Source organism: Physeter macrocephalus, chromosome 8, assembly GCF_002837175.3.
Source record: "Physeter macrocephalus isolate SW-GA chromosome 8, ASM283717v5, whole genome shotgun sequence".
NCBI classification, from domain to species: Eukaryota; Metazoa; Chordata; class Mammalia; order Artiodactyla; family Physeteridae; genus Physeter; species Physeter macrocephalus.
In genome coordinates this window covers 67625966-67650973 of record NC_041221.1, presented here as the reverse complement: position 1 = coordinate 67650973, position 25008 = coordinate 67625966, and the positions used below count along the sequence as shown (strand labels likewise).

At 35.2% G+C, this 25008-nt stretch overlaps 1 protein-coding gene across 11 annotated transcripts in view; it reads right to left on the bottom strand.

Annotated features, from left to right (window-relative positions):
* The window catches only part of RNF180 (ring finger protein 180), a 302861-nt gene that overhangs the window by 255667 nt on the left and 22186 nt on the right, over window positions 1-25008 (bottom strand). For 9 of the 11 annotated variants that reach the window (XR_008618065.1, XR_008618064.1, XR_008618062.1 and 6 more), the window contains one exon: window positions 18762-18896. Coding sequence is in view for 6 of the 11 variants with exons in the window: in XM_055086585.1 (XP_054942560.1) it covers window positions 18762-18896 (135 nt within the window). In the remaining 5 variants the exon portion in view is untranslated. Of the gene's footprint in view, window positions 1-3319; window positions 3370-7385; window positions 7450-18761; window positions 18897-25008 lie in introns of those variants that run through there. The other 2 variants (XM_028492931.2, XM_028492932.2) reach the window with 2 other exon arrangements.

The window sequence follows — 25008 nt, the reverse complement described above, 5'->3', positions numbered from 1 at the left end:
TTCTTCAGGTACAAGAAAAATTTCATCAAATGAAACTTGGATCAACACAACTGAGTAAAGTGATCCTCAAATGGTAAATATGTTGGTAAATGTAAAATTTATTTTTTTCTTTTTAATTTTTGTTAAAGGACAGCTTACTTGTTAAAGCAGTTTGTTAAAAATATACTGTGGAGTTTTAAATGCAAAAATAAAATATCTGAAGACAACAATATGAAGAATAGGAAATGAGAAATGAAAGCATACTGAGTAAGATTCTCACTCTATATGTGGTATGGCATAGTATAATTGAAAGGAAGACTTTGATAAATTACGGATGCATATTGTAAACCAAAGATCAACCACTAAGGGAAAAACAGTACCCTAAAAAGTCAACAGACATAAAAGGAATCCTGAAAATAACTTAATCCAAAAATGCAGTAAAAGAAAAACAGAAGACAGAACATGAGACAAATAGGGAATAAATAAGATGTTACATTTAAGCTCAAACATATTTATACTCACATTAAATGTAATGATCTAAATACTCCAATTACAAATCAGAGGATATTAGACTGGATGACAAAGACCAAACTATACATCATACACAAGAAATTCATTTTTAATATAAAGGCACACATAGGTTTGGAATTTAAAGGATAAAAATTTTTATCATGCAAACATAAATCAAAGGAAAGCTAGAGTTGCTATATTAATATCAAAGTAGATTTCAGGACAAGGAATATTGTCAGGGATAAAAAAGAAACTTTTCATAATTGTAAAGGAGTCAGTTCATTGGGAAGACATAACAATTGTAAATATGTATTCACCGAAGAGCAAATGTCAAAATACTTGAAGTAAAAGCTGACAGAACTTAAAAAGAAAATGGACAAATGCATAATTATAGTTGGAAATTTCAGCATTTGTCTTATAAAGTTGTATTACAAGTAGAAAGAAACTCAGTAAGAATACAGAACATTTAGACAACACCATCAATCAACTGACATTTGTGCAACACTATACCCAACAACACAGAATAGATATTTGTTTAAAGTGCACACGGGGGGCTTCCCTGGTGGTGCAGTGGTTGAGAATCCACCTGCCGATGCAGGGGACACGGGTTCGTGCCCCAGTCCGGGAAGATCCCGCGTGCCATGGAGCGGCTGGGCCCATGAGCCATGGCGGCTGAGCCTGCGCGTCCGGAGCCTGTGCTCCGCAACGGGAGAGGCCACAGCAGTGAGAGGCCTGCGTACCACAAAAAAAAAAATAAATAAAGTGCACATGGAATACGTTCCAAGAAAGACCATTTGTGGGACCATTATTTAGATTTGAAAGGAATGAAGTAATGCCAAATGTGTTCTCTACTATAATGGAATTAAATCAGAAAACAATAGCAGAAAGATATCTGAAAAATCCCCAAGTACTTGGAAATTAAAAAACATACTTCTAAAGAACCTATGGGTCAAAGAAGAAGTCACAAGAGAAATGAGAAAATACCTCAAATTGAATAAAAAGGAAAACACACATATTAAAATTTGTAGGATGCAGATAAAGCAGTGGTCATAGGATACTTTAGAGTATAAATATATTTGACAAAATAAAGGATTCAATGATCTAAGCTTTTTCCAACTTAGAAAGCTACAAGAAGAGCAAATTAAGACTAAAGTAAACAGAAAGAAAATAATACATATCAGAAATAAATAAAATAAAAAACAGACAAACAATGAAACTGAAAGATATTAAAGAAAGATAAAACATGACCAATATTTGGGAAAAGGAGAGACATGATTATAGAATCAATGACATTTAAACAATAATAATATAATAGAGTGGATATTTTTATGAAAAAAGTTGGCAAATTAGATGAAATAAAATTCTTAAAAGATACAATTTACTTAATTGAATCAAGAAGAAATGGGCTATATGAACAGCTCTAAATCAAGTAAGCTAAATTTGAAATTAAATCTTGTCTCCCACCAAAAACAAACAAACCGCTCCAGGCCCAGATGGCTTTTCTGGTGAACTGTATCAAACAGTTAAGGAAGAAATGTACAAATCCTATACAAATTCTTTCAGAAAACTGAGTATGATGGACTGCTTCCCAACTCATTTTATGAGGCCAGCATTATCACAAAAATTTTTAAAGATAAAGACGTTACAGGGCTTCCCTGGTGGCGCAGTGGTTGAGAGTCCGCCTGCCGATACAGGGGAACCGGGTTTGTGCCCCAGTCTGGGAGGATTCCACATGCCGCGGAGCGGCTGGGCCCGTGAGCCATGGCCGCTGGGCCTGCGCGTCCGGAGCCTGTGCTCCGCAACGGGAGAGGCCACAACAGAGGGAGGCCCGCATACCACAAAAAAAAAAGATAAAGACGTTACAATAAAGGACAACCATGAAGGACAGGATCAAGATGATGGAGTAGGAAGACCCTGAGCTCACCTCCCCCCACGAAAACATCAAAACTACAACTACATATAGAGCAACTCTTGTTGAGAATGACCTGAACACTAGCAGGACAGATGGCTCTTTTACAACCAAGGTTATGAAAGAGAGAACCACACAGGGTCTGGTAGGAGAGGAAGAGAAGCATTTCTAGTTGCAACCCAGCCCCCTAGTGGGTGACCAAGAAGAGGAAGGGGATATCACAGTCTTGGCATCCTCCCTAAGAAGTCAGGGATTCAAGTCCCATATTAAGCACCCAGCCCTGGGGTCTGGCACCAGGAAGATGAGTCCCCTTGGATGCTTAGAAAATCAGTGGGACCTTCCAGAGGGCTGTAAGAAACCGGGACTCTGCTCTTGAAGGGCATGCACACAGACTTGCTTGCTCCCAGTCCAAGGATAGAGGCAGCAGAATGAAAACTGCTTGGTGCTCTGACCAGCCTGCCAGGACCATCTCAGCATGCCCGCCCAACCTACACTGAGTACCTGCTCTAGCCCCTCCAGCTCAGGTACTGCTTCCCACCAATGTGGAGACTGCCATCACACACAGTAGGGAGAAGCAGAGCCAGCTCAGAATGGCTGTCCCAGCCCCTTGGGCCCTGACACCCCCCACCAACCAAGGCAGAGACCACCATCACCACTGTATTCCTGCTGAGAAGAGGAGAAGCAAAACCATATCAAAACTGCTGCTCCAGCCTCTTGGGCCCTGACCTCACCCCTAACCAAGACAATCCAAGTCCAAGACCACCAATGCTCTGAGGGAAAAGCCCAATTCCCTCAGGGCTCCTGCTCTAGCCCCTCAGGCCACATTTCCACCACCAGACAGGGGTGCAATTACCATAAAGTATGGGAAAAACCCTGACTCACACTGGGCTCTGGCTCTAGCTCATCCAGCTTTGGCCCTACCTCCCACCAAGGCAGTGGTCAGCAGCACATCCCAGGAGAAGACATGGTCCATGATCACTTCAGATCCAACTCTCCTACCAATGCCATGGGACACAAGCGGCCTGTATAGGGATGTTCCCACACACGGACACACCTTCAAGACCAGAATATGTAACTCTTTCACCTAATTTCATTAAAACAGAGAAAATCAAACAAAATAATAAAATAATAAAGGTTAGCATGGAAACAGAGACAAAAAATAGAAAAGATCAATGAAACTAAAAGCTGGTTTTTAAAAGATAAACAAAATTGACAAACATTTAGCCAGACTCATCAAGGAAAAAAAAATGAGGTCTAAAAAATGAGGTCTAAAAATGAGGTCTAAACAAAATTAGAAATGAAAGAGAAGAAATTACAACATCACAGAAATATAATCATAAGATAATACTATGAACAGGTACATGCTAACAAATTGGACAATCTAGAATAATTGGATAAATTTCTAGAAACATACAATCATCCAAGACTGAATAAAAAAGAATCAGAAAGTATAAATAGACCAATTACTAGTATTAAAATTGAATCAGTAATCAAAAAACTCACAAAAAACCAAAGTCCATGACACAACAGCTTCCCAAGACAATTCTATCAAAAATTTAAAGAAGAGTTAATACCTATCCTCCTCAAGCTATTCCAAAATATTGAACAGGAGGGAACAATTCCAAATTCATTCTATGAGGCCAGCATTACTCTGATACCAAAACCAGACAAAGGCACTACTACTACAGAAAATTAGAGGCCAACATCCCTGATGAACACAGATGCAAAAATCTTCAATGAAATATTAGCAAATCAAATTCAACAATACATAAAAAGGATCATACATCATGATCAAGTGGGGTTTATTCCATGGATACAAAGATGGTTCAACAACCACAAGTCAATCACCGTGATACATCACATTAACAAAACAAAGAATAAAAATTACACGATCATCTCAACAGATGCAGAAAAAGTACTTGACAAAATCCAACATCGATTCATGATTTAAAAATCTTGACCAAGTTGGTATAGAGGGAATATACTTCAACATAGTAAACACCATTTATGACAAACTCACAGCTAGCATTCTACTCAACAGTGGAAAGTTCAAAGCTTTTCCTCTGAGATTAGAAATAAGACAAGCACAACACCGTAAATCAACTATACTTCAATTAAAAGAAAAAGACAAAAAAGACAAGGATACCCACTCTCAACACTTTTGCTCAACATAGTACTGGAAGTTCTAGCAACAGCAATCAGACTAGGAAAAAAAAAATAAAAGGCATCCGAAATGGAAGGAAAGAAGTAAAACTGTCACTATTTACAAATGACATGATACTGTACTATTCAGAAAACCCTGAACACTTCACCAAAAAACTATTAGCACTAATAAATGAATTCAATAAAGTTGCAGGATATAAGAAAAATATACAGAAATCTGTTGCATTTCTATAGACTAATAATAAACTATTAGAAGGAGAAATCAAGAAAACAATCCCATTTACAATCATATCAAAAAGAATAAAATACCTAGGAATAACTTTAACCAAGAGGTGATGACTTGTACTTTGAAAACTATATGACACTGAAGAAAGAAATTAAAAATAATATAAATAAATGGAATGATATCCCATGTTCATGGATTGGAAAAATTATTGTTGAAATGTCCATACTGCCCAAAGCATTCTACAGATTTAATGTAATCCCTACCAAAATACCCATTACATTTTTCACAGAACTAAAACAAATGATCCTAAAATTTGTATGGAACCACAAAAGACCCCGAGAAGCCAAAGCAATCTTGAGAAAAAAAGAACAAAGGTAAAAGTATCATGCTTCCTGACTTCAGATTATACTACAAAAAAGCTACAGTTACCAAAACAATATTGTACTGGCACAAAACAGACACAAAGATCAATGGAACAGAAATAAACCGACACACATATGGTCAATTAATCTACAACAAAGGAGGCAAGAATATACAATAGGGAAAAGACAGTTTCTTCAATAAGTGGTGTTGGGAAAATTGGAGAGCTACATGTAAAAGAATGAAATTAGAACATTTTTTCACACCATATATAAAAATAAATTCAAAATGTATTAAAGACCAAAATGTAAGACCTGAAACCACAAAACTCCTAGAAGAAAGCATAGGCAGTATGGTCTTTGACACTGATCTTAGCAATATTTTCTTTGAATTTGTCTCCTTAAGCATGGAATACAAAAGTGAAAACAAACAAATTGGACCTAACTTAAAAGCTTTTACACAGTGAAGGAAACCATCAACAAAATGGAAAGGCAACTTAATGAATGGGAAAAGATATTTGCAAATGATGTAACTGATAAAGGGTTAATATCTGAAATAGATAAAGAACTCACACAACTAAATATCAAATAGAAAAAACAATACCGTTAAAAAATGGTCAGAGGATCTAAACAGGCATTTTTCCAAAGAAGACATACAGATGGACAATAGGCACATGAAAAAATGCTCAACATCCCTAGTCATCAGGGAAATGCAAATCAAAACCATAATGAGATATCACCTCACACCTGTCAGAATGACTACCATCACAAAGATGAGAAATAACACGTGTTGACAAGGATGAGGAGAAAAGGAAACCCTCAAGTACTGCTGGTGGGAATATAAATTGGTACAGCCACTATTGAAAATAGTATGCAGGTTCCTCAAAAAAAAAAAAAAAATACTGCTACCATACGATCCAGTAATTCCACTTCTGGGCATTTATCTGAAGAAAACAGAAACTATACTTCAAAAAGATATATGCATCCCAATGTTTATGGCAGCCTTACAACAGTCAAATATGGAAACAACAAAGATGTTCTTTATCAATGGATAAAGAAAATGTGGTATATGTGTTTGTGTATGTGTATAGACACACACACACACACACACACACACACACACAAGCACACACAATTGAGTGTCACTCAGCCATAAATAAGAATGAAATCCTGCCATCTGTGACAACATGGATGGACCTGGATGACATTATGCTAGTAAAATAAGTCAGAGAGAGAAAGATAAATACTGCACATTTTCACTTACATGTGGAATCTAAAAAACAAAACAAACAAAGAAATATAACAAAACAGTAACAGACTCACAGATACAGAGAACAGACTGGTGGTTGCCAAAAGGGAGAGGAATAAGAGGAGGGCTAAAATGGGTGAAAAGGATTAAGAAGTACAAATGACTAGGTATAAAATACATAAGTTACAAGGGCATAATGTACAGCATATGGAGTACAGTAAATATTTTATAATAACTATGTGAAGTATAATACATAAAAATATCAAATTACTATGCTGTACATCTGGAATTAATATAATATTGGAAGTTAACTATACTTTGAATAAAAAAAAGAAAAAAAAGACATCCACAGACGAACATCTCTCTTAAACAAAGCAACAAAATCCTTGATAAAATATTAGTAAGTAAAATTTAGCAATAGATTATCATATATAGGTAGAAAATACTACGGGATCCACAAAAAGCAACTAAAAAGTGAGTTTAGCATAATACGTTTGCAGGATATAAAGTCAATATACAAATTCAACTCTATTTCTTTAGATTAGCCACAAGAAATTGTAATGGGTAACTTATTAAATATCAATTATAACAGCAGCAAAAACATGGAACAACTTAGGAATAAATTTAATACAATATGTACAAGAGCTCTCCATCATAAACTAGAAAACACTGCTGAAAGAATTGAGGAATACACAGTGGTGTGTATCTCAGGAATGAAAGACTGATATAGCATTCAAAAATCATTCAATATAACTCAATATAGTAATATAAAACAGAACAAAATTGTAGAAAATATTTTGATATATGTGGAAAAATCATTTGATAAAATTCAACATCCATTCATAATGAAAACTTAGAAACTAAAAATGGAAGAAAACTTTTTCAATCTGATAAAAGGTATCTATGAAAAACCTTTAGCTAAACTTACACTCAGTGGTGTACGATAATTGTTTTACCCTGAGATTGGGAACAGAATGTCTTCATTCTCACCTTTCTAGTCCACATTATTGATGGTCCAAGTCAGTACAGTATGACAAGGAAAAGAAATAAAAGACATACAGATTAGAAATCAACAAAACGACGAGATACATCTTCACACCCACTTAGGATGGCTATAATAAAAAATAAAAATAATGAAATAAACAGAAAATGGTAAGGATGTGGAGAAATTGGATCCACTGTACATTTATGGTGGGAATGTAAATGGTGCAGCCACTGTGAAAAATAGTTTTGTAGTTCCTCAATAAGTTAAACATTGAATTACCAACTGGCTTAAGAATTCTACTCCTGGGTGTATATCCAAAATAATAAAAAAACAGGTGTTCGAACAAAAACTTGTATAAAAATGTTCATAGCAACACTACTGAAAATAGTCAAAAGGTGGAAACAACTCAAATGTCCATCAACTTATAAATGTATAAACAATATGTGGTAGATCCCTATGATGAAATAATGTGCAGTCATAAAAAGGGATAAAATACTGATACATGCTATAACATGGATAAACCTTGAAAACACTATGCTGGGTGAAAGAAGCCAGACCAAAAGGCTGTATCTTGTGTGATTCCATTGGTATTAAATATCCAGAATCAGTAAATCCATAGAGACAGGAAGCATATTAGTAATTGCCATGGGTTTGGGGGAGGTGGAAATGGGCAATGACTGCTTAATGAGCATAGGCTTTCCACATGGGGTGATGAGAATGTTCTGGAACTAGATAGTGATGATGGTTGCACAGCATTGTAAGTGTACTAGATATCAGTAGTGGTAAATTTTATGTTATGTGTATTTTAGCATAATTTTAAAAAATAACAAAATAACTTTTTATTCACAGACAACACAATATAAAGAAAATACTAAGAAATTCACCATAAAAACTGTTAAATTAATAAGCACACTTTCAGTATACAATGTCAGTATACAAATTTCTGTGTACCGCACTTCTGTAACAACAAACGATGGGAAAGTAAACATTTAAAAAATACCACTTAATATAGTACCAAAAAAACATGAACTACTTGACACAATATATACAAGACTTGTCCACTGAAAACTACAAAACACTATACAGAAAAATTAAAGACCTAATAAAACCAAGAAATATACCATGTTCATAGAATGGAAAGTTTGATATTTTAAAGATGTCAATTGCTTCCATATTAACCTATCGCTTCAATACAACCCAATCAAAATCCCAGCAGGCTTATTTATAGAAATTGATAAATACATTGTAAAATTTATGTAAAAAATGCAAAATGACCTAAAACATCCTGAAAAGTTTTGCAACAGAATAAGAAATGTAGAGAATATACACTATCTGATTTTAACACTTATAAGATCAATGGAATAGAGTAAAAAAATAGATCTGTATATAAATTTAGTCAATTGTTTTTTGGTAAATATGCCAAGATAATGAGAAAAGATAGACTTTTCAATAATTGGTGCTGGAACAACTGAGTATCCATATGAAGTAAAAAAATAATAATAACAAAAATAATAAAAATGCTTACCACACACATGAAAAACAAATCAAAATGGATCAGGATCCTAAAAGTAAAAGCCATAATCACAAAATGTCTAGAACAGGAAAAAAATCTTTGAAACCTGGGGATAGGCAAAGTAGTCTCAGGACACAAAAACATTACCCATAAAGGAAAAAAATGATAAACTGGATTTCATCAAAATTAAAACCATCTACTCTTTGAAAGTCATCACTAAGAAGATGAAAACACAAACTGCAGACTGGAAGGAAATTTTTGCAAAACCTGTATCTGACAAGAACTTTTTAGCCAGAATATATAAAGAACTCTTATAACTAAATAAGAAGAAAATACAATTTAAAAAATGATTATAAAATTTCAACAGACATTTCACAAAAGATATACTAAGGTCCGATAATCACATGAAAAGAGGCATAACGGTCACTGGAGAAATGCAAATTCAAACTATAATGAGACAACATTACATATTTATTACAAGAGCTAAAATGGAAAAAAGAAAAGAAAAAAAGGGAAAGAAAAAAGCAAAAAGAACTGGAAATATCAGGACAAAGAAATAGAGCAACTGAAACTCATACGTTTTCAGTGGGAATGCAAAATGATATAGTCATTTTAGAAAACAGTTTGTCAGTTTCTTAAAAAGTTATGCCCACACTTATCATAGAACCAAGCAATCCCTAGTAGTAACCAATAAAAATAAAAATATAGGTCCACATAAAGATTTGTAGCTCAAAACTGCAAACACATAAAATGTCCATCAACAACTACAGCATCCATACAGTAGATAAACAACTGTGAAACGTATACAATGAAGTAATACTCAGTAATAAAAAGGAATGGACTACTGATATATGCAACAATATGAATCAATTTCAAAAACACTATGCTGAGCACAAAAAGCCAGACATAAAAGAATATATGCTCTATGATTACATATATAAGAAACTCTAGAAAAGACCAAATGTTGTTACCTCTTGACAGTGGTGGCGGGTACATGAGTACATATGCATTTGTCAAAGCTCACTGAAATGTGTATTTCATTACATATAAATTATACCCTTGGGCTTCCCTGGTGGTGCAGTGGTTAAGAATCCGCCTGCCAATGCAGGGGACACGGGTTCAAGCCCTGGTCTGGGAGGATCCCAAATGTCGCGGAGCAACTAAGCCCATGCGCCACAACTACCGAGCATGTGCTCTAGAGCCCGCGAGCCACAACTACTGAAGCCCGCGCACCTAGAGCCCTGCTCCACAACAAGAGAAGCCACCACAATGAGAAGCCCACGTGCCACAACGAAGAGTAGCCCACGCACACTGCCAACTAGGGAAAGCCCATGCACAGCAACGAAGACCCAATGTGCCCCACAACAAGAGAAGCCACCACAATGAGAAGCCCACGTGCCACAACGAAGAGTAGCCCACGCACACTGCCAACTAGGGAAAGCCCATGCACAGCAACGAAGACCCAATGCAGCCAAAAAAAAAAAAAAATTATACCCTAATAAAACTAACCCTAAAAGTTAGCAGTGTAACTTTACCTAAATTTACTTTTTGAAGAACAGAATTAATCTTGTAAACGTCAATACCTGTACACATTAGCCCCTCCCATTAGGAGTTGAGAGTTATGCAGATTAGTTTAACTAATGAATTCTTAAAAAGGCTCTCATAGAGAATACAAAGTGGAATTGACAAATACAGCCTTCTTTACTTCACTATTAGATCCGAATTTTTTTTGGACTTTTCAAGGTTCTGTCTATCCATGAGCTAAATAAATAAATATTTCTACATTGGTATAAAGAATAGAATATTATGTCAAAGTAAGTTAATGGCAATCAACCTATCAAGATTTATTGGGTCATTACTAGACACAGTGTTGACCATATAAAGGGAGTAAAGAAACTTACTTATATGCCAGGGACTGTGTTTTACCTTAACACGTATTATCTCATTTTACTATTTCATTATGCATATTCCATTACTTCATTTAATCAGATAAAGTGATCATGATATTTAGTCACATAAGATTGATCACTGTACTAAGAAACCACTATCTGTTATAAATTCTAGAGATGTTTTATGAACATTCCTAGGAGAAAAAACATTGGAGTCATATATCTAGGTATGTAAAGGAAATTTTACAATGTACCTATTCTTCTTATTTTTACCAAGTAACAAGCATTTGTACTGTGCTACTACAGCCCAGGCTCTCTTTGAAAGGTTTTATTATTTTACAAATAAGGAAACTGAACCAAGAGAAAGTAAGTAACTTTTATGTAACTTGTCCAAGGTCACACAGTAAGTAGCAAAGGAAGGATTTCCATCCAGGCAGTCTGGCTTCAGAGCTGAAGTCACTAAGCTTCCACTGTTACTCCCTATACCAAATCAATACTATCTTTTATAGGGCAATCATCTTTCTTACATCTTTAGCCTGAGTATATTTTAAGGCATGATACTACTATTCTTCCAGAGGATTACAAAAAAAGCAAAACAAAACAAACAAAAACTGGAAGCATAACTTACTTTTAAATTAACCATTTATGGTTAATTTTAATGTACAATGTTAGTACATTAAAAACAATGTACTAACTTATACAGAAGAAAGGTAGGTTTAGAAAAAATTCCAGTTGATTCTGATATGCAGCTCCCAAACCAATCTCCCTGATTTGAGAACTATTAACATAAAGCAAGCACATATTTTTCTCTAAATATTTAAAAGTTAAAGCATTCTCATGCCAACAAAGAAGACAAAAATCAGTTACAGCAATTGATACTGGTGGACAGAGCATAAAAGGCTGGGTTAAGAGTGTATAGTACTGTTTCCCTTTCTGAAAATTAGATATGGCAAACAAAGAAATCCAGGATAAACACAGAGGCCTCAGTTATAAATGAGACTGCCAACTACTTCAACTGTAATTACACACACTGTCTTAGAAACATAAATATATATGATATTCATATTTACTTCCAATTTAATTTTACAGGTAAAATAAGACATCAAACTATAAAGTCTACAGTCACTTAATTTTTTAAAAAATCACACAAATATACGTGATGAAACAAATTTTAATGGATGTATTTTAAGATAAATGATTAAACGAAGCAGGCACATTTGAGGAATTTAAAGGCTTTAAAGTAGTGGCGTCAGGTTATCTCCCGGGAAAAAGTAAACAGAAAATTAGAAAAACTATATTATTAGGATTTTTAAAACCTTAATAGACAGATTTTTTGTGTCTCAAGTTTATCATGTGGGCAAAGGAGGAAGTGAAGGAAGAGAAGTAACTAACAGCCAGTTTCACTTAATACTGTCAGAAAAATGTTGACAAAATATTTTGTAAATGAAATCTTTTATTCAAGCAGTAGGGGGAGCTAACGCATTGTTATTGATATTGCTTTTTCTTTAAGGGTAGGGAATGTTTTCAGTTACTGTGCACAAAGAGAACTTCTTTAATTTTAAAATTACAAACTGTATGCATTATCTTTTTATCATTTAATGATTGTTAAGAGTTTTAATTGAACAGAACAGGTTAAATGTAAAAAGGTGACATAACAATATTATATAATTTTTGAAAAATATTTAACACTAACACATTTCCAATGTTAGTAATAACATTCCCTTAGCTAACACATTAAAAGTTAGCCAACTATATTTTTTAAGTAATATAGTTTATTTAAATATTTGCAGCTATCAGCTATAAACACTACAGGGAAAAAGATCAGGTAATAAAAATGTCATTTAGATTAACATAATTAATTAAATGTTTAAAGGGTTTCAAATATAAACAAACCAAATCCTATTGGACTGCCTGGTTTTACTATTGTAGGTTGAGAACGTACTTCAAGGGTGAAAATTTTTTTTACTCAAAAGTCAGAATGAATAAAAAAGAAACTGAAAGCCTCATTTAAAGGCAGACCATTCCCTGCATGTACTCTTGCTACCTTTCTAATTTCACACTTTCAAAATTGCCAAAATAATTTTTTTAAAATTCAATGGTCATGTCACTCCTTTTCACTGACTTTCCAGCTTTTAGGAAAAAGATCAAAGTCCTTAATTTGTCTTGCAAGACCATAAATGATCTAACCAACACCCATCTTTATAACCTCAAATCTGGCCAAGCTCTCTCTCGATCTCTGCCCTCCAATCATAGAAATCTTCTAGTTCCATGGAGATACATCACATTCTTTCCACCACAGGGCCTTTGCATATGCTGGTCCCAAAGCTTGGAAGGTCCTCTGTCTTGTACTGTCCTGGCTACTCATCCACCGTATCTCTACACAAGTCGTTTCCTCAGAAAAGCCTCCCGCTTACAACAACAATCCTATGTCCATGTCCTATCTATGGCTCCCTATACGTTTCCTTTTTTTCCACTTACACAGCTAATAATTTAATATTTGTGATCGAACACTATCCTGAAAGTTTCACAAGGACAGAACACTTCTCTTCTGCTCTTCATTGAATTTCCAGTGCTTGTCGTATCTTAGTTGATCTGAGCTGGCATAACAAAATACCACAGACTGGGTGGCTTAGACAACAGACATTTATTCTTCACAATCCTGGAGGCTGGAAGCCTATGATCAAAGTGCCAGCATGTTCAGGTACTGGTGAGAGCGCTCCTCTTAATTTGCAGATAGCTGCCTTCTTGCTGTATCCTCACATGGTGGAGAAAGAGATCTCTCTCTTCCTCTTCTTATAAGAGAGAAAAGAGATTTCTCTCTCTCTTCTTCTTACCGGATTAAGGCCCCATCCTTATAACCTGATTTAACCTTAAAAACCTCCTAAAGACCTATCTCCAGATACAGTCACTTCGGTGGTTAGGACTCACAGCTACAATGAACATTGACCAATGATTTCCTCTTTGCTAAAACCAAAGCATACTTTTAATTCTCATTCAGTCTCTACATTTGGCCATGCAGTTTGTATGCCATTTCTGTATAAATCTGGGGGTACCTTTCACAGATTAGCACCCTCTAGAATTATGCAGTGTACAACATGCACATTAAAGGCAGTATCTGGTCTTCTACGTCTCGCTACAACGTTCAATATTACTAACGAATCCCTCCTTCTGGAAGATATTCATCCCTTGACTTCCATAACACCGTATCCTGATTTTCAATCCTATCTTTCTTACTACTCTTTTTTCCTACTTTGTGATTTTTTTTTTCCTGTCCATCCCTTAAATGTTCCTAGGCCCTCTTCTTTCTCACTCCATTCACACTCTGCATGGTGATCTCATCTACTTTCACAGCTTGACTCACCACTTAAATGCTGATGACTCCCAAATCCACACTTTCAGTTCAGATCTCTGCTCTGAATCCCATATCCATAGAACCAGCAGCCTTCCAGAAATCTCTTTTTAAATGTCCTTTTACGCCACATAAACTTGACGTGCCCCAAACTGTGTCAAAACGGACTAAGAAGTGAAAGCGGAGGACACCACCTCTGCCGCAACGCCCACCCCGCCAGACTTCACAAACGGAGACCAATTTTGTTATTTTCTGGTTTTAGGGTTTTGTTATTTTTTGCTTTTGGTTTTGGCTCTGGCCCACATTTCATGTATCTCAGGCCTGAAGGTAGAGTAGGAGTCCCCTTTTGTCCCTGTGGACATTGTAGACTGTCTCAAAATTCCATTCTAAATTCCCAGTCACATGCCTTACCATATGCCAGTGACTGGAAAACTAAAGCTCAAATGTCCCAGATTCCCTTACAGCTCAAGTTCCACACATGACCTAGCTTTCCCCAAGCTGATACACTGTTCAATATTATGAAAGTAGAAGTGATGAGTATATTTGTGCTGTTTCTTCTAGCAAGCTTGGTTTTGAAGGTACTTAGTCTGTGGCAAAAGTTAGTGATTCCAACGTCCAGTTCCTAGTTTTGTGGGGACTAAGAGGCAGTGTGTGAGACTTCCATTTCCTGGCATTGGTCAGGGCTAAACAAGTGTGGTTTTGGAGCCAACAGCTGTGGATGCTATTTCCTCAGTTTCCTGATCCTTTATGTTCTTCTGAGGGCCATTTCACACCTGCATGGGGTGAGGAAGACAGGAGACAAAGTCCAGGGTTTGCTCAGGGTCGGGAGACTGTAAGAGGGAACTCCTACATAAAGCTGGGTTATAATATCAGTATAAGGGTGAATGAGAAATAAACCTGTTGCTCAGAAGGACAAAGAAGGAAAGTTGCCTATCTCAACTTTGGTATTCAGTAGAAGGAAAGGAAAAAAATCTTCTCCTCAGGGTACTGAAGAATTTCTTAAACAAAAAGTACAGAACATAAAGGAGATGATTAATAAATTTGTCTATATTATTTTACAAATTCTGTTCATCAAAAGATACCACAAAGAGTGAGATACAAGTTATATAAACTGGCAAAAGATATTTGCAATACAATAACCAACAAATAATTAGTATTCAGAGTACATAAAGAGCTTCCAGAAATCAAAGCTACATAATAGAAAAACAGGCAAGGAAAAAAAGACATTTCACAGAAAACACAAACAGCCTTAAACGATGAAAAGATGTTAAATGTTGGCAAAGATGTGGAATCACAGCAATGTTTAACTGCTGCTCATGGGACTGTCATTTGAAAACAACTTAGCATTGCCCAGTAAAGGTGAAGAATCACATATCCTGCAACATACAACTCCATTTCCAGTAATATACTCCTGCCTATTTTTGTCAAGATATGGACAAGTACCATGGCTTATAAGAGCTAAACAACTAGATTTAACTCAATAGTAGAGTGAATTATAAATTGTGATATATTAATACACTGGAATACTACACAAAAGTGAAAAACTGGAGCTGCACTACATGCTGATATTAAGTAAAAGCAGCAATTCCCAGAAGAATACCCACCTATGTTGTGATTTCATTTACAGAAAGTAGACAAACAAAACACTTCCAGAAACAAGAAAAACACTTATTTTATACACAGATACATTTTAAATTATATTGTTAAATAGGTAATAAATTAAGATGATTTGATAGGTGATAAATTTAGCATTCTTTCAGCATAGCATCTGATAGATTACTTTTAGATTGCAATATTTTATTTTATTGTTTCCTTTAATTAAAACAGATGCTTCTAAGTTCATCTTTAATATTTATATCAAATGTATGTATTTATAAATGTAAAATATGTTTGTATAGTTCAAAGAAATACTTAAAGAGAAGCAAATACCAATACACCCACCACCCAGCTTAATAAGTACAACATTACCACTACTTTAGAAGCCCCCTCAGGATCCCTCTTTAATTGTATACTCCTCCTTCCCCCTAGACTTAACAATGATGTTGAATTATTCCTCAGGAAGGTTTTTAACAGGTTTTATATATGTATGTTTTATTTTATATGCACATAATATATATACCTTTATATACATTATTTTATATAAATATAAAAATATTTAAATAATATATTTATGTAAATATGCATTTTATATCTATTATTTTTAATAAATATCTTTTTATTTTCTAAGTTAGTTTCAATAATTATTATATATATTTTATTATGTATATACATAAACATTTTATTTTATATATAAAACTACAGTGACAGAAAGCAAATCAGTGGTTGCCGAAGGCTGGGCTTGGAAACAGCAAATGGGCCTAAGAAAACTTTCTGAGGTAAGAGAAAGATTTTAAAACTTTTATCACTGAATCATATTCTTAAAATAAATAAATTTTATGGTTTACAAATTATACTTAAAAATCTGTAAAAAAAAAAAAAAAAAAAATACATACATAGATTTCACAATCTCCTTTGGGAAGCCTCTGTGACTAGCCCAGGCAACATTTGCTTACATTCCTCTGTTACAGTACTTATCAAATCAGGCTACACTGCTTGGCCTATTTTCAACTACAGTTTAAAGCTCCTAGAGGACCAGAATGTTTTTTCAATCCTGTATTACTCTCTTCTACAACCTATCCCATTACATCCTAGAGCAGGGCAGTGTTTGAACTTCTCTTGCTTATTGAGAAGGTGTGACACTGCATAATACCCTGATGGAGGAGCAAAGGCAGTAAAGAGAGTGTGGGGTGAGGTGCACAAGCTCAAGACCCTCACTGTCAGATTCAACTGTAACTGCACTGCTGGTAAAAGTGTAATCTGAGGCAATTTGTTTAAACTTCTGTGCCTCAGTTCCCTTATCTATAAAATTGAGATGACAGATTATCTCCTTCAAGATAATCTATCCTTCTATCCTTATACTATAAGGAATGAATAATATAAAACATTCAAAAACAATGCCTACTTAATAAGCATAAAAAAAGGTACTGGACATCATTATCACTAGGAAAAAGCAAATTCAAACTATAATGATATACCACTATACATCTACCAGACTGTCTAAAGTTACAAAGTCTGAAAATACCACCTGTAGACAAAAAGTGTAGAGCAACTGGAATTCTCATCACTGCTGCTGGAAGTGAACATTCACTTTGGAAAACTACTAGCAGCTTCTAAAAAACTTAAAATATACCTACTCTATGACCCCCCCCAAATTCATTCCTATGTATATATCAAAAAGAAATAACAAAACACAAACACATAAAGTCTTACAAGAATACTAATAGCAGTTTTATTCATAACCCAAAACTAGAAATTCAAATGTCCATCAGCAGAAAAAATTGATAAATTTTGATATATTCATAAATGGCATACTACTCAGGAAAGAGGAAGCAAACTACATAACACAAAACATAAATGAGCCTTTAAAACATTATGCTGAGCAAAATAAGTCAGGTGCAAAAGAGTATATGCTATATGATTCCATTAGAATGAAGGTCAGAACAGGCAAAACTAGTCTATGGTGATAGACATCAATATAGTGGTTGTCTTGTGAGAGGGGAGTATTGCCTGGAAAAGGGCAAAACAACTTTCTGGGGTGATGAAAATATTGTATATTTTGATCTGATTCGTAGCAGGGCTGAAAAAAATTTATCAAGCTGTATACTTTTTTTTTTTACTCTATAAATTACACCCAATAAAATACTCAGCATGAAAAGATTTTTTCCTCCAATTAAAATGTTTTTTCAGTTTTTAAAAAATGTTTAAAAAAAAAGTATCTGACATGTAGTAAGTATGCAGTCAAAGTCTTCCACTATTATCAGTTCAAGCTGGCTAATCTGTTAGAGTGGATAGGAAATAATCATGATCAAATGTGGCTGAGAAAAAACTTAAACAAAACAAACAGTCTCTCAAAGAAGGGGAAGAAAACAATTACATCCACTCTCTCTGCTGAATTGAGAATTCCCTGTAAAGTGCATGGATTACTATCTAGTTTGGACCTCTTTGATATTGCCTCTTGCATATTGCTCTTAGAGAAGTTTAGGGATTTTATCTGTTTTTTAAAAAACATTTACTTTTACCAAGACAACCAATTAAATGCTTTTAAATATTATTCAGGTTTTTCTATTGACTTTTAAATTATACATGAACTTTCCCTTTTAGGCCCATACTGAATACTATATATATAATATGCATATATATATATATGTTTATATATATGTATATGTTTTATATACATATAAAAATGTTTTCTATTTTTTAATATGATCTTGAATTTAATTGTGTGGTGATGACTAAGGTTCACTCATGGCAGGGATAAAATAAACATGGACTATTATCTTCAACCTATGATTGTGATCCTGCACTTAAAACTTTAAGGTCATGTTAATGTCAGCAGCTAGAGGTAAACTTAATTGTAACTGTGGAAGGTGGGATGCCTTTCGAATACCACTTTGAAATGTTTTCAGTGGATCAGGTAAAATAAGGTAAAAGCTAAGTCAGTTGTGGAGGGATATATGTGCATGTGTAGGTGTGCCCCCAGCATTCCTATACTAGGAAATTATTTGACGATTATACAGTTAGCAATACTCACCTCAGTCACTTGATTCTCAAGACATTCCATGAAACAACCAGAACCTGCTATGCATTTTCTACATTTCCAACAACGAAGAATACTTATTTCTTCTTGATTATGATTTTTAGTTATCAATTCTTTACTTCTCTTCATCTGTGGGAAAATTAATGCATTTTTAGAATGTTAAACCGTGTCAGATTAAACTTGATTTTCTAAACCCTTTGAACAGCATTAGCTACATGAGGACCAGAAAGAAGAGAATTATCATTTATTGAGGTACCTACTAGTCTTAGGCTAGGGGTGTTCTATAAACTATATCCAGGATTAATTCTGATAATGATGCATTATATTAGTGACTACCAGCTTCTTTTATTTTTGCAGAACATTTTGTCTATTTCTTTCCATCTGTTCTCACCAAAAGTGGTAAAAGGTAAGAACATTTAAATAAGTTACTCCAGTAACTTTAAAACTCATAACAAAGAACTATAAATATTCTTACAAATAGGATGCTTTGAATAGCCACAGCATTAAATTTTAAATATAACAGGATTTACTGAGTTGTAGTTAATTCTGTGAAAATTAGAAGTAATTACTTCACACGGGTCAGAATGGTCATCATTCTGGAGAAAAGGGAACCCTCTTGCACTGCTGGTGGGAATGTAAATTGATACAACCACTATGGAGAACAGTATGGAAGTTCCTTAAGAAACTAAAAATAGAACTACCATATGACCCAGCAATCCTGCTACTGGTCATATACCCAGAGAAGACCATAGTTCAAACAGACATATGCACCCCAATGTTCATTGCAGTACTGTTCACAAGAGGCAGGACATGGAAGCAACCTAAATGTCCATCAACTGAGGAATGGATAAGGAAGATGTGTACATATGCACAACGGAATATTACTCAGCCATTAAAAGAAACGAAATCCAGTCATTTGTAGAGACGTGGATGGACCTAGAGACTGTCATACAGAGTGAAGTAAGTCAGAAAGAGAAAAACAAATATCGCTTACTAACGCATATATGTGGAATCTAAAAAAAATGGTATAGATGATCTTATTTGCAAAGCAGAAATACAGACACAGACGTAGAGAACAAACGTATGGACACCAAGGGGTAAAGGGGGGTGGGATGAATTGGGAGATGGGGATAGACATATATACACTATTGGTACTATGTATAAAATAGATAACTAATGAGAACCTACTGTAGAGCACAGGGAACTCGACTCAATGCTCTGCGATGACCTAAATGGGAAGGAAATCCAAAAAAGAGGGGATATATGTATACGTATAGCTGACTCGCTTTGCTGTACAGCAGAAACTAACACAACATTGTAAAGCAACTGTACTCCAATTTTAAAAAATTACTTCAAATTAATGGGAAAAATCCTGTATCCTAAATGCATTAATTTCTCTTGTATATTGTATTCAGTGGAAGTTAATTAACTATACTACATCTTGTGCTATGTGCAAAGACTTAGATAATAATCCTACCAATTCTTTAGTCTATTTTTATACTTGAGATTTTATGTCAGTATTGTGATTCAGATCAATTTGGGAAAACAGTTTTATACTAATAAGGATTCCAAAATAGGTGCAGTGTATTTAATAACCTGCCTGGTAACTACTCATTATAAAGAAAAGAAATGTTAATTTATTAAGTTGTCCACAAGGGCCTGCCTAGCTCCCTGGCCACATTTCCTCATTTGTTAGATCTTTAATATTTCATTTATTCAACAAACATTTACTGAGAGCTAACCATATGCCCCACAATGAGTCAAACTCTGTGGGCACAAAGATGAGTAAAACTTATTTTCTGTCACAGACCTCACTATGCTACAGATCAAAAGTTTTCTACCCTAGCTCATTAGAATAACTTGAGAAGCTTTACAAAATAGTGATGCCTAGGCCAGGCCCCACTCTTAGAAATTTTGACTTATTCTGAAATGGGGAGGGAGTTAAGAATGGGTACTTTTTATTAAAAAGCTCCCCAGGTGATTCTATAGTGTGGTCAGCGTGAAGACAGGCTGTGTTAATACACAAACAATTAACTAAGATGTAACAGCTGAAGGGACAAGAGAGGGAACATAGATGGACTTTAACCAAATTTAAAGGAAGGATTTGAAGAATTCTGCCTGGAAGGGCACAGCATGCCCCTCTTGCAACCTATCTAGCTCTGTCTGACCTTCAGGTGCTAGGCAGTTCAGTCTCCACTGACATCTTCAGTACCCATCCGTAGCCCAGTTGCCACTTTACTTAAGCTTTGTCCTCAATGATCATCAATAATATCTTAATTTGCAAGTGTCCTGACCTCCCCCTGCTTTCATCATTGTTGATGCTACCCTCCTTAGCTTCATTAGCACTCCTTTCATCTCTCAGTAGTCTTCCTAGCATCTTCTATCCTCATCTTCCTTTTAAATACCAATGGTTCTCAACCAGGAATGGGGATTGCAGGGAGGGATCACATCGGAATCAACAAAGGAGAAATTCCATATCCACCTATGTCCTCCCCTTCCCTGAGATCCATACACACCTCCCCACTTCTCCCCTCCCCTCAGGGTTGTTCCACGCCCTCTTGGAGTGCAAGCATGTAGTTAGAAAAAGCCCTATTGGTGATTCTAATAAGTTTTCACTGAGAATCACTGAGAATTATACTCTGTGTGACAACTCTTTTATGGCAAAGATTTTTAAATCTATACATCTAGTTTGATCTTATTCCAAAGCTCTAAGACCAATATTTTCAAATTCCAAATGTCAAATGCTATCTCTATATGAATCTCCTTTAGGGCCTTTGTAGTGGCTGTTCGCTGTCTACCCTGTACAGTAGCCACTTGTTAGATGTGTTATTAAGCACTCGAAATGTGGCTAATCTGAACTGAGATGCACAGTAAGGGTAAAATATACACTGAATTTTGAATACTGTGTAGAAAAAAAGAATGTTAAATATCTTAACAGTTTTCATATTTATTTCATGTTGAAATCAAATTTTTAATATACTGAGTTAAATAAAATATATTGTAAAACTTAATTTCACATTTCTTTTTACTTTTTGAATGTGGCTACTGTAAATTTTTAAATTGCATATCTGGCTTCTATTATACTCCTACTGGACAGCACCTGTCTAGACCTCCTCGCCCCAGGTCTTTGCATGGTTGGCTCTCTTCTCATCATTCAGAGGTCAGCTCACATTCATGTCCTCATAGGTATGGTATAAGAAGCACCTGGGGAGTTTATTTAAACGTATGTCACAGGGCTGCAGTCCCAGGAATTCTAATTCAATGTTTCTAGGCTGGGATTCTGCATATTTAACAAGCAACTAGGTGATTCTGTAACAGGTGATCTGAAGATCACACTCTGAGGGACAGAATACAGTCTAAGCTCCATTTGCAACAACATGGATAGACCTGGAGAGTATTAAGCTTAGTGGAATAGGTCAGACAGGGAAAGACAAATATGCTACCACTTATATGCAGAATCTAAAAATAAAACAGATAAATGTATATAACAAAATAGAAGCAGACTCACAGGTATAGAGAACAAGCTAGTGGTTACCAGTGTGGAGAGGGAAAAGGAGAGGGGCAAGACAAGGGTATGGGATTAAGAGCTATGAACCACTATGTATAAAATAGATAAGCAACAAGGATATCTTGTACAGCACAGGGAAATATGGCCATTATTTTGTAATAACTTTAAATAAAGTATAATCTGTAAAAATACTGAATCACTATGTTGTACACCTGAAACTAATATAACATTGTAAATCAACTATATTTCAATAAAAAAAAACATACAGTCTAAGCCTCTTAAGATGTCAAAAAAGGTCCTTTAGGTAGCACAAGGGATTCTTGCGATGGAACTGTTCTGTATCTGACTGTGGTGTTGCTCACATGAATCTACACATGTGATAAAATCGCATATAACTAAATACACACACACGAGTACATGTAACTGGTGAAATCTGAATAAAGTAGATTGTTTGAAGGGTATATAGGATTGCTCCGTGAATCTGTAATCCACAATTCACAATTGAATCTACAACCATTTCAAAGTAAAAAGTTAAAAAAAAACTTTTACCGCATGCATTAAAAACTCAAAATTTTAAAAAGTCATAATATTTTTTACCAATTAACTGTCCTGACATACTTGTATAATCCTCTATATTTTTTCACTATATTTTTAGCTGCATACGTTTTGATTGCCGCTTCATATGACAACTTTGCAATGTCTTCTACAAAGAGAATAAAAAGATCATTTAGTCTTTCCTCTTTAAAAAACAAAAACGCCCTTTACACTTTTAAAATCCAACTCCTAACTAGCTCTCAAGTCTTGGTGTCCCCTCCATGAACACTCCACACCAATACTATGCAGATCTTTGCGCATTTCCCTAAAAATACCTTTTTCTGCTTTCCCACTTTCAAATTTGCTGTTCTCTCTTCCTGTAATATCACTTCCTTTTCCTTTGACTTATTTAAGAAATACTTTTCATCCTTTAAGGCTGAGATCAAAATTTTCTTTTACAGATGCTCCCCAGAAAACTACACTTCCTCCCTCTTTTGTGTTCCCATGGAACTTTGCATGTACCTCTACAGTAGCACTAGTCAAGTTGTATTACACTTATATGTGTGTATGTGTCCTATTAATTTAATGGTGAGGTCCTAAAAAGCACCATGTTCTATTCAAACCTGCATTTTTACAATCAAATATTGTACCTGGCACCAAAATGACAGTCAACAAGTGTTTTTCACATGGAATATTAAAAATATATGTATTGAAAAGATTTAATAAAATCAATACTATTTACTGCTTCAATAAACAGGTTTTCTTAGAAAATAAATTCATATTTATTTATTTTTGGCTGCGTTGGGTCTTCGTTGCTGCGTGCGGGCTTTCTCAAGTTGCGGCGAGGGCTACCCTTGGTTGTGGCATGCAGGCTTCTCATTGCAGTGGCTTCTCTTGTTGTGGGGCACAGGCTCTAGGCTTGCGGGCTCTAGAGCGCAGGCTCAGTAGTTGCGGCACATGGGCTTAGTTGCTCTGCGGCATGTGGGATCTTCCCGGACCAGGGCTTGAACCCGTGGCCCCTGCATTGGCAGGCAGATTCTTAACCACTGTGTCACCAGGGAAGCCCAGGTTTTTTTTTTAACTGCATGTGTATGGCAGTGAAGAATAAAATGCCTACTAATACTGTGTGTCACCACTGCCTTGATTCTGCTAAAGGACCAGAAGTTTTACTCTCTATTGCTTTCCCATGATTAATGAAAATGTTAACAGAGTAGAAAAGGCAAATAACATCTTAGTATTACCAAGAATAGTTTGACCTGATTCTCTGTGGTCCACCAGCGGGTGTGGGCCACATTTTGAGAACTGCTACTTCAGTTCAGCAAAACAGCTGTCCCCAAAATGTTGCCTATGAAAATCTTATTTTCCACCAATATCCTTTAAAATATCTAAGAAGGATAGGTGGGTCCCCATGGAGAAATATATTTATAACAAAATTTATAACAATTTATGAAATTTTCTATAAAGTCAACTACTGGAATTATAATCACAAAGACGTTTCATTCCTTCATCTGCCTTTTGCTACTTACAACTTTTTTATGGTAAAAATCAGCATTTGGCACAGGTCAAATTCTACACTCCTGGGTCTCCAAGGTTTGCTCACCTTCTTTTTATTCATGGATTTAAACTTGAGATGAAGTGGACAAAATATAAATTACTAAAATTTATCTAAAATTAGAAAATAAGAATAAACCAAAAACACTTTAAAAATTGAAATAGACCTCAAATATCTTCTCCAAAACTCATAAAAAATAGGGGGGGGGGTCCAGGCAAAAATGATCTAACTGGCAAATTTTACCAATTCTTTAAGAAATGGATAATCTTTGTAACTTATATAATTGTGGTGGCCAGAAAATATAAAAGGAAGATGAGCTCTGCAAATAAAACATAACCTTGACACACTAACTAGACAAGGAGATATAAAACTAGACAAAGAGAGTATAAGAAAAGAAAATTACATACCAATCTACTTATGAACACAGACGATAAAAACCTAAATAAAATATTAGTCATGGAATCCATCAGTGATGTAAAAGAATAAAACATTTTAGCCAAACAAGATTATTTTCAGGAATTCAAGATGATTCAAAATGAAAAAAAAAGGCCTATTCAATATATTTTACAGGGGCTTCCCTGGTGGTGCAGTGGTTGAGAGTCTGCCTGCCGATGCAGGGGACACGGGTTCGTGCCCCGGTCCGTGAA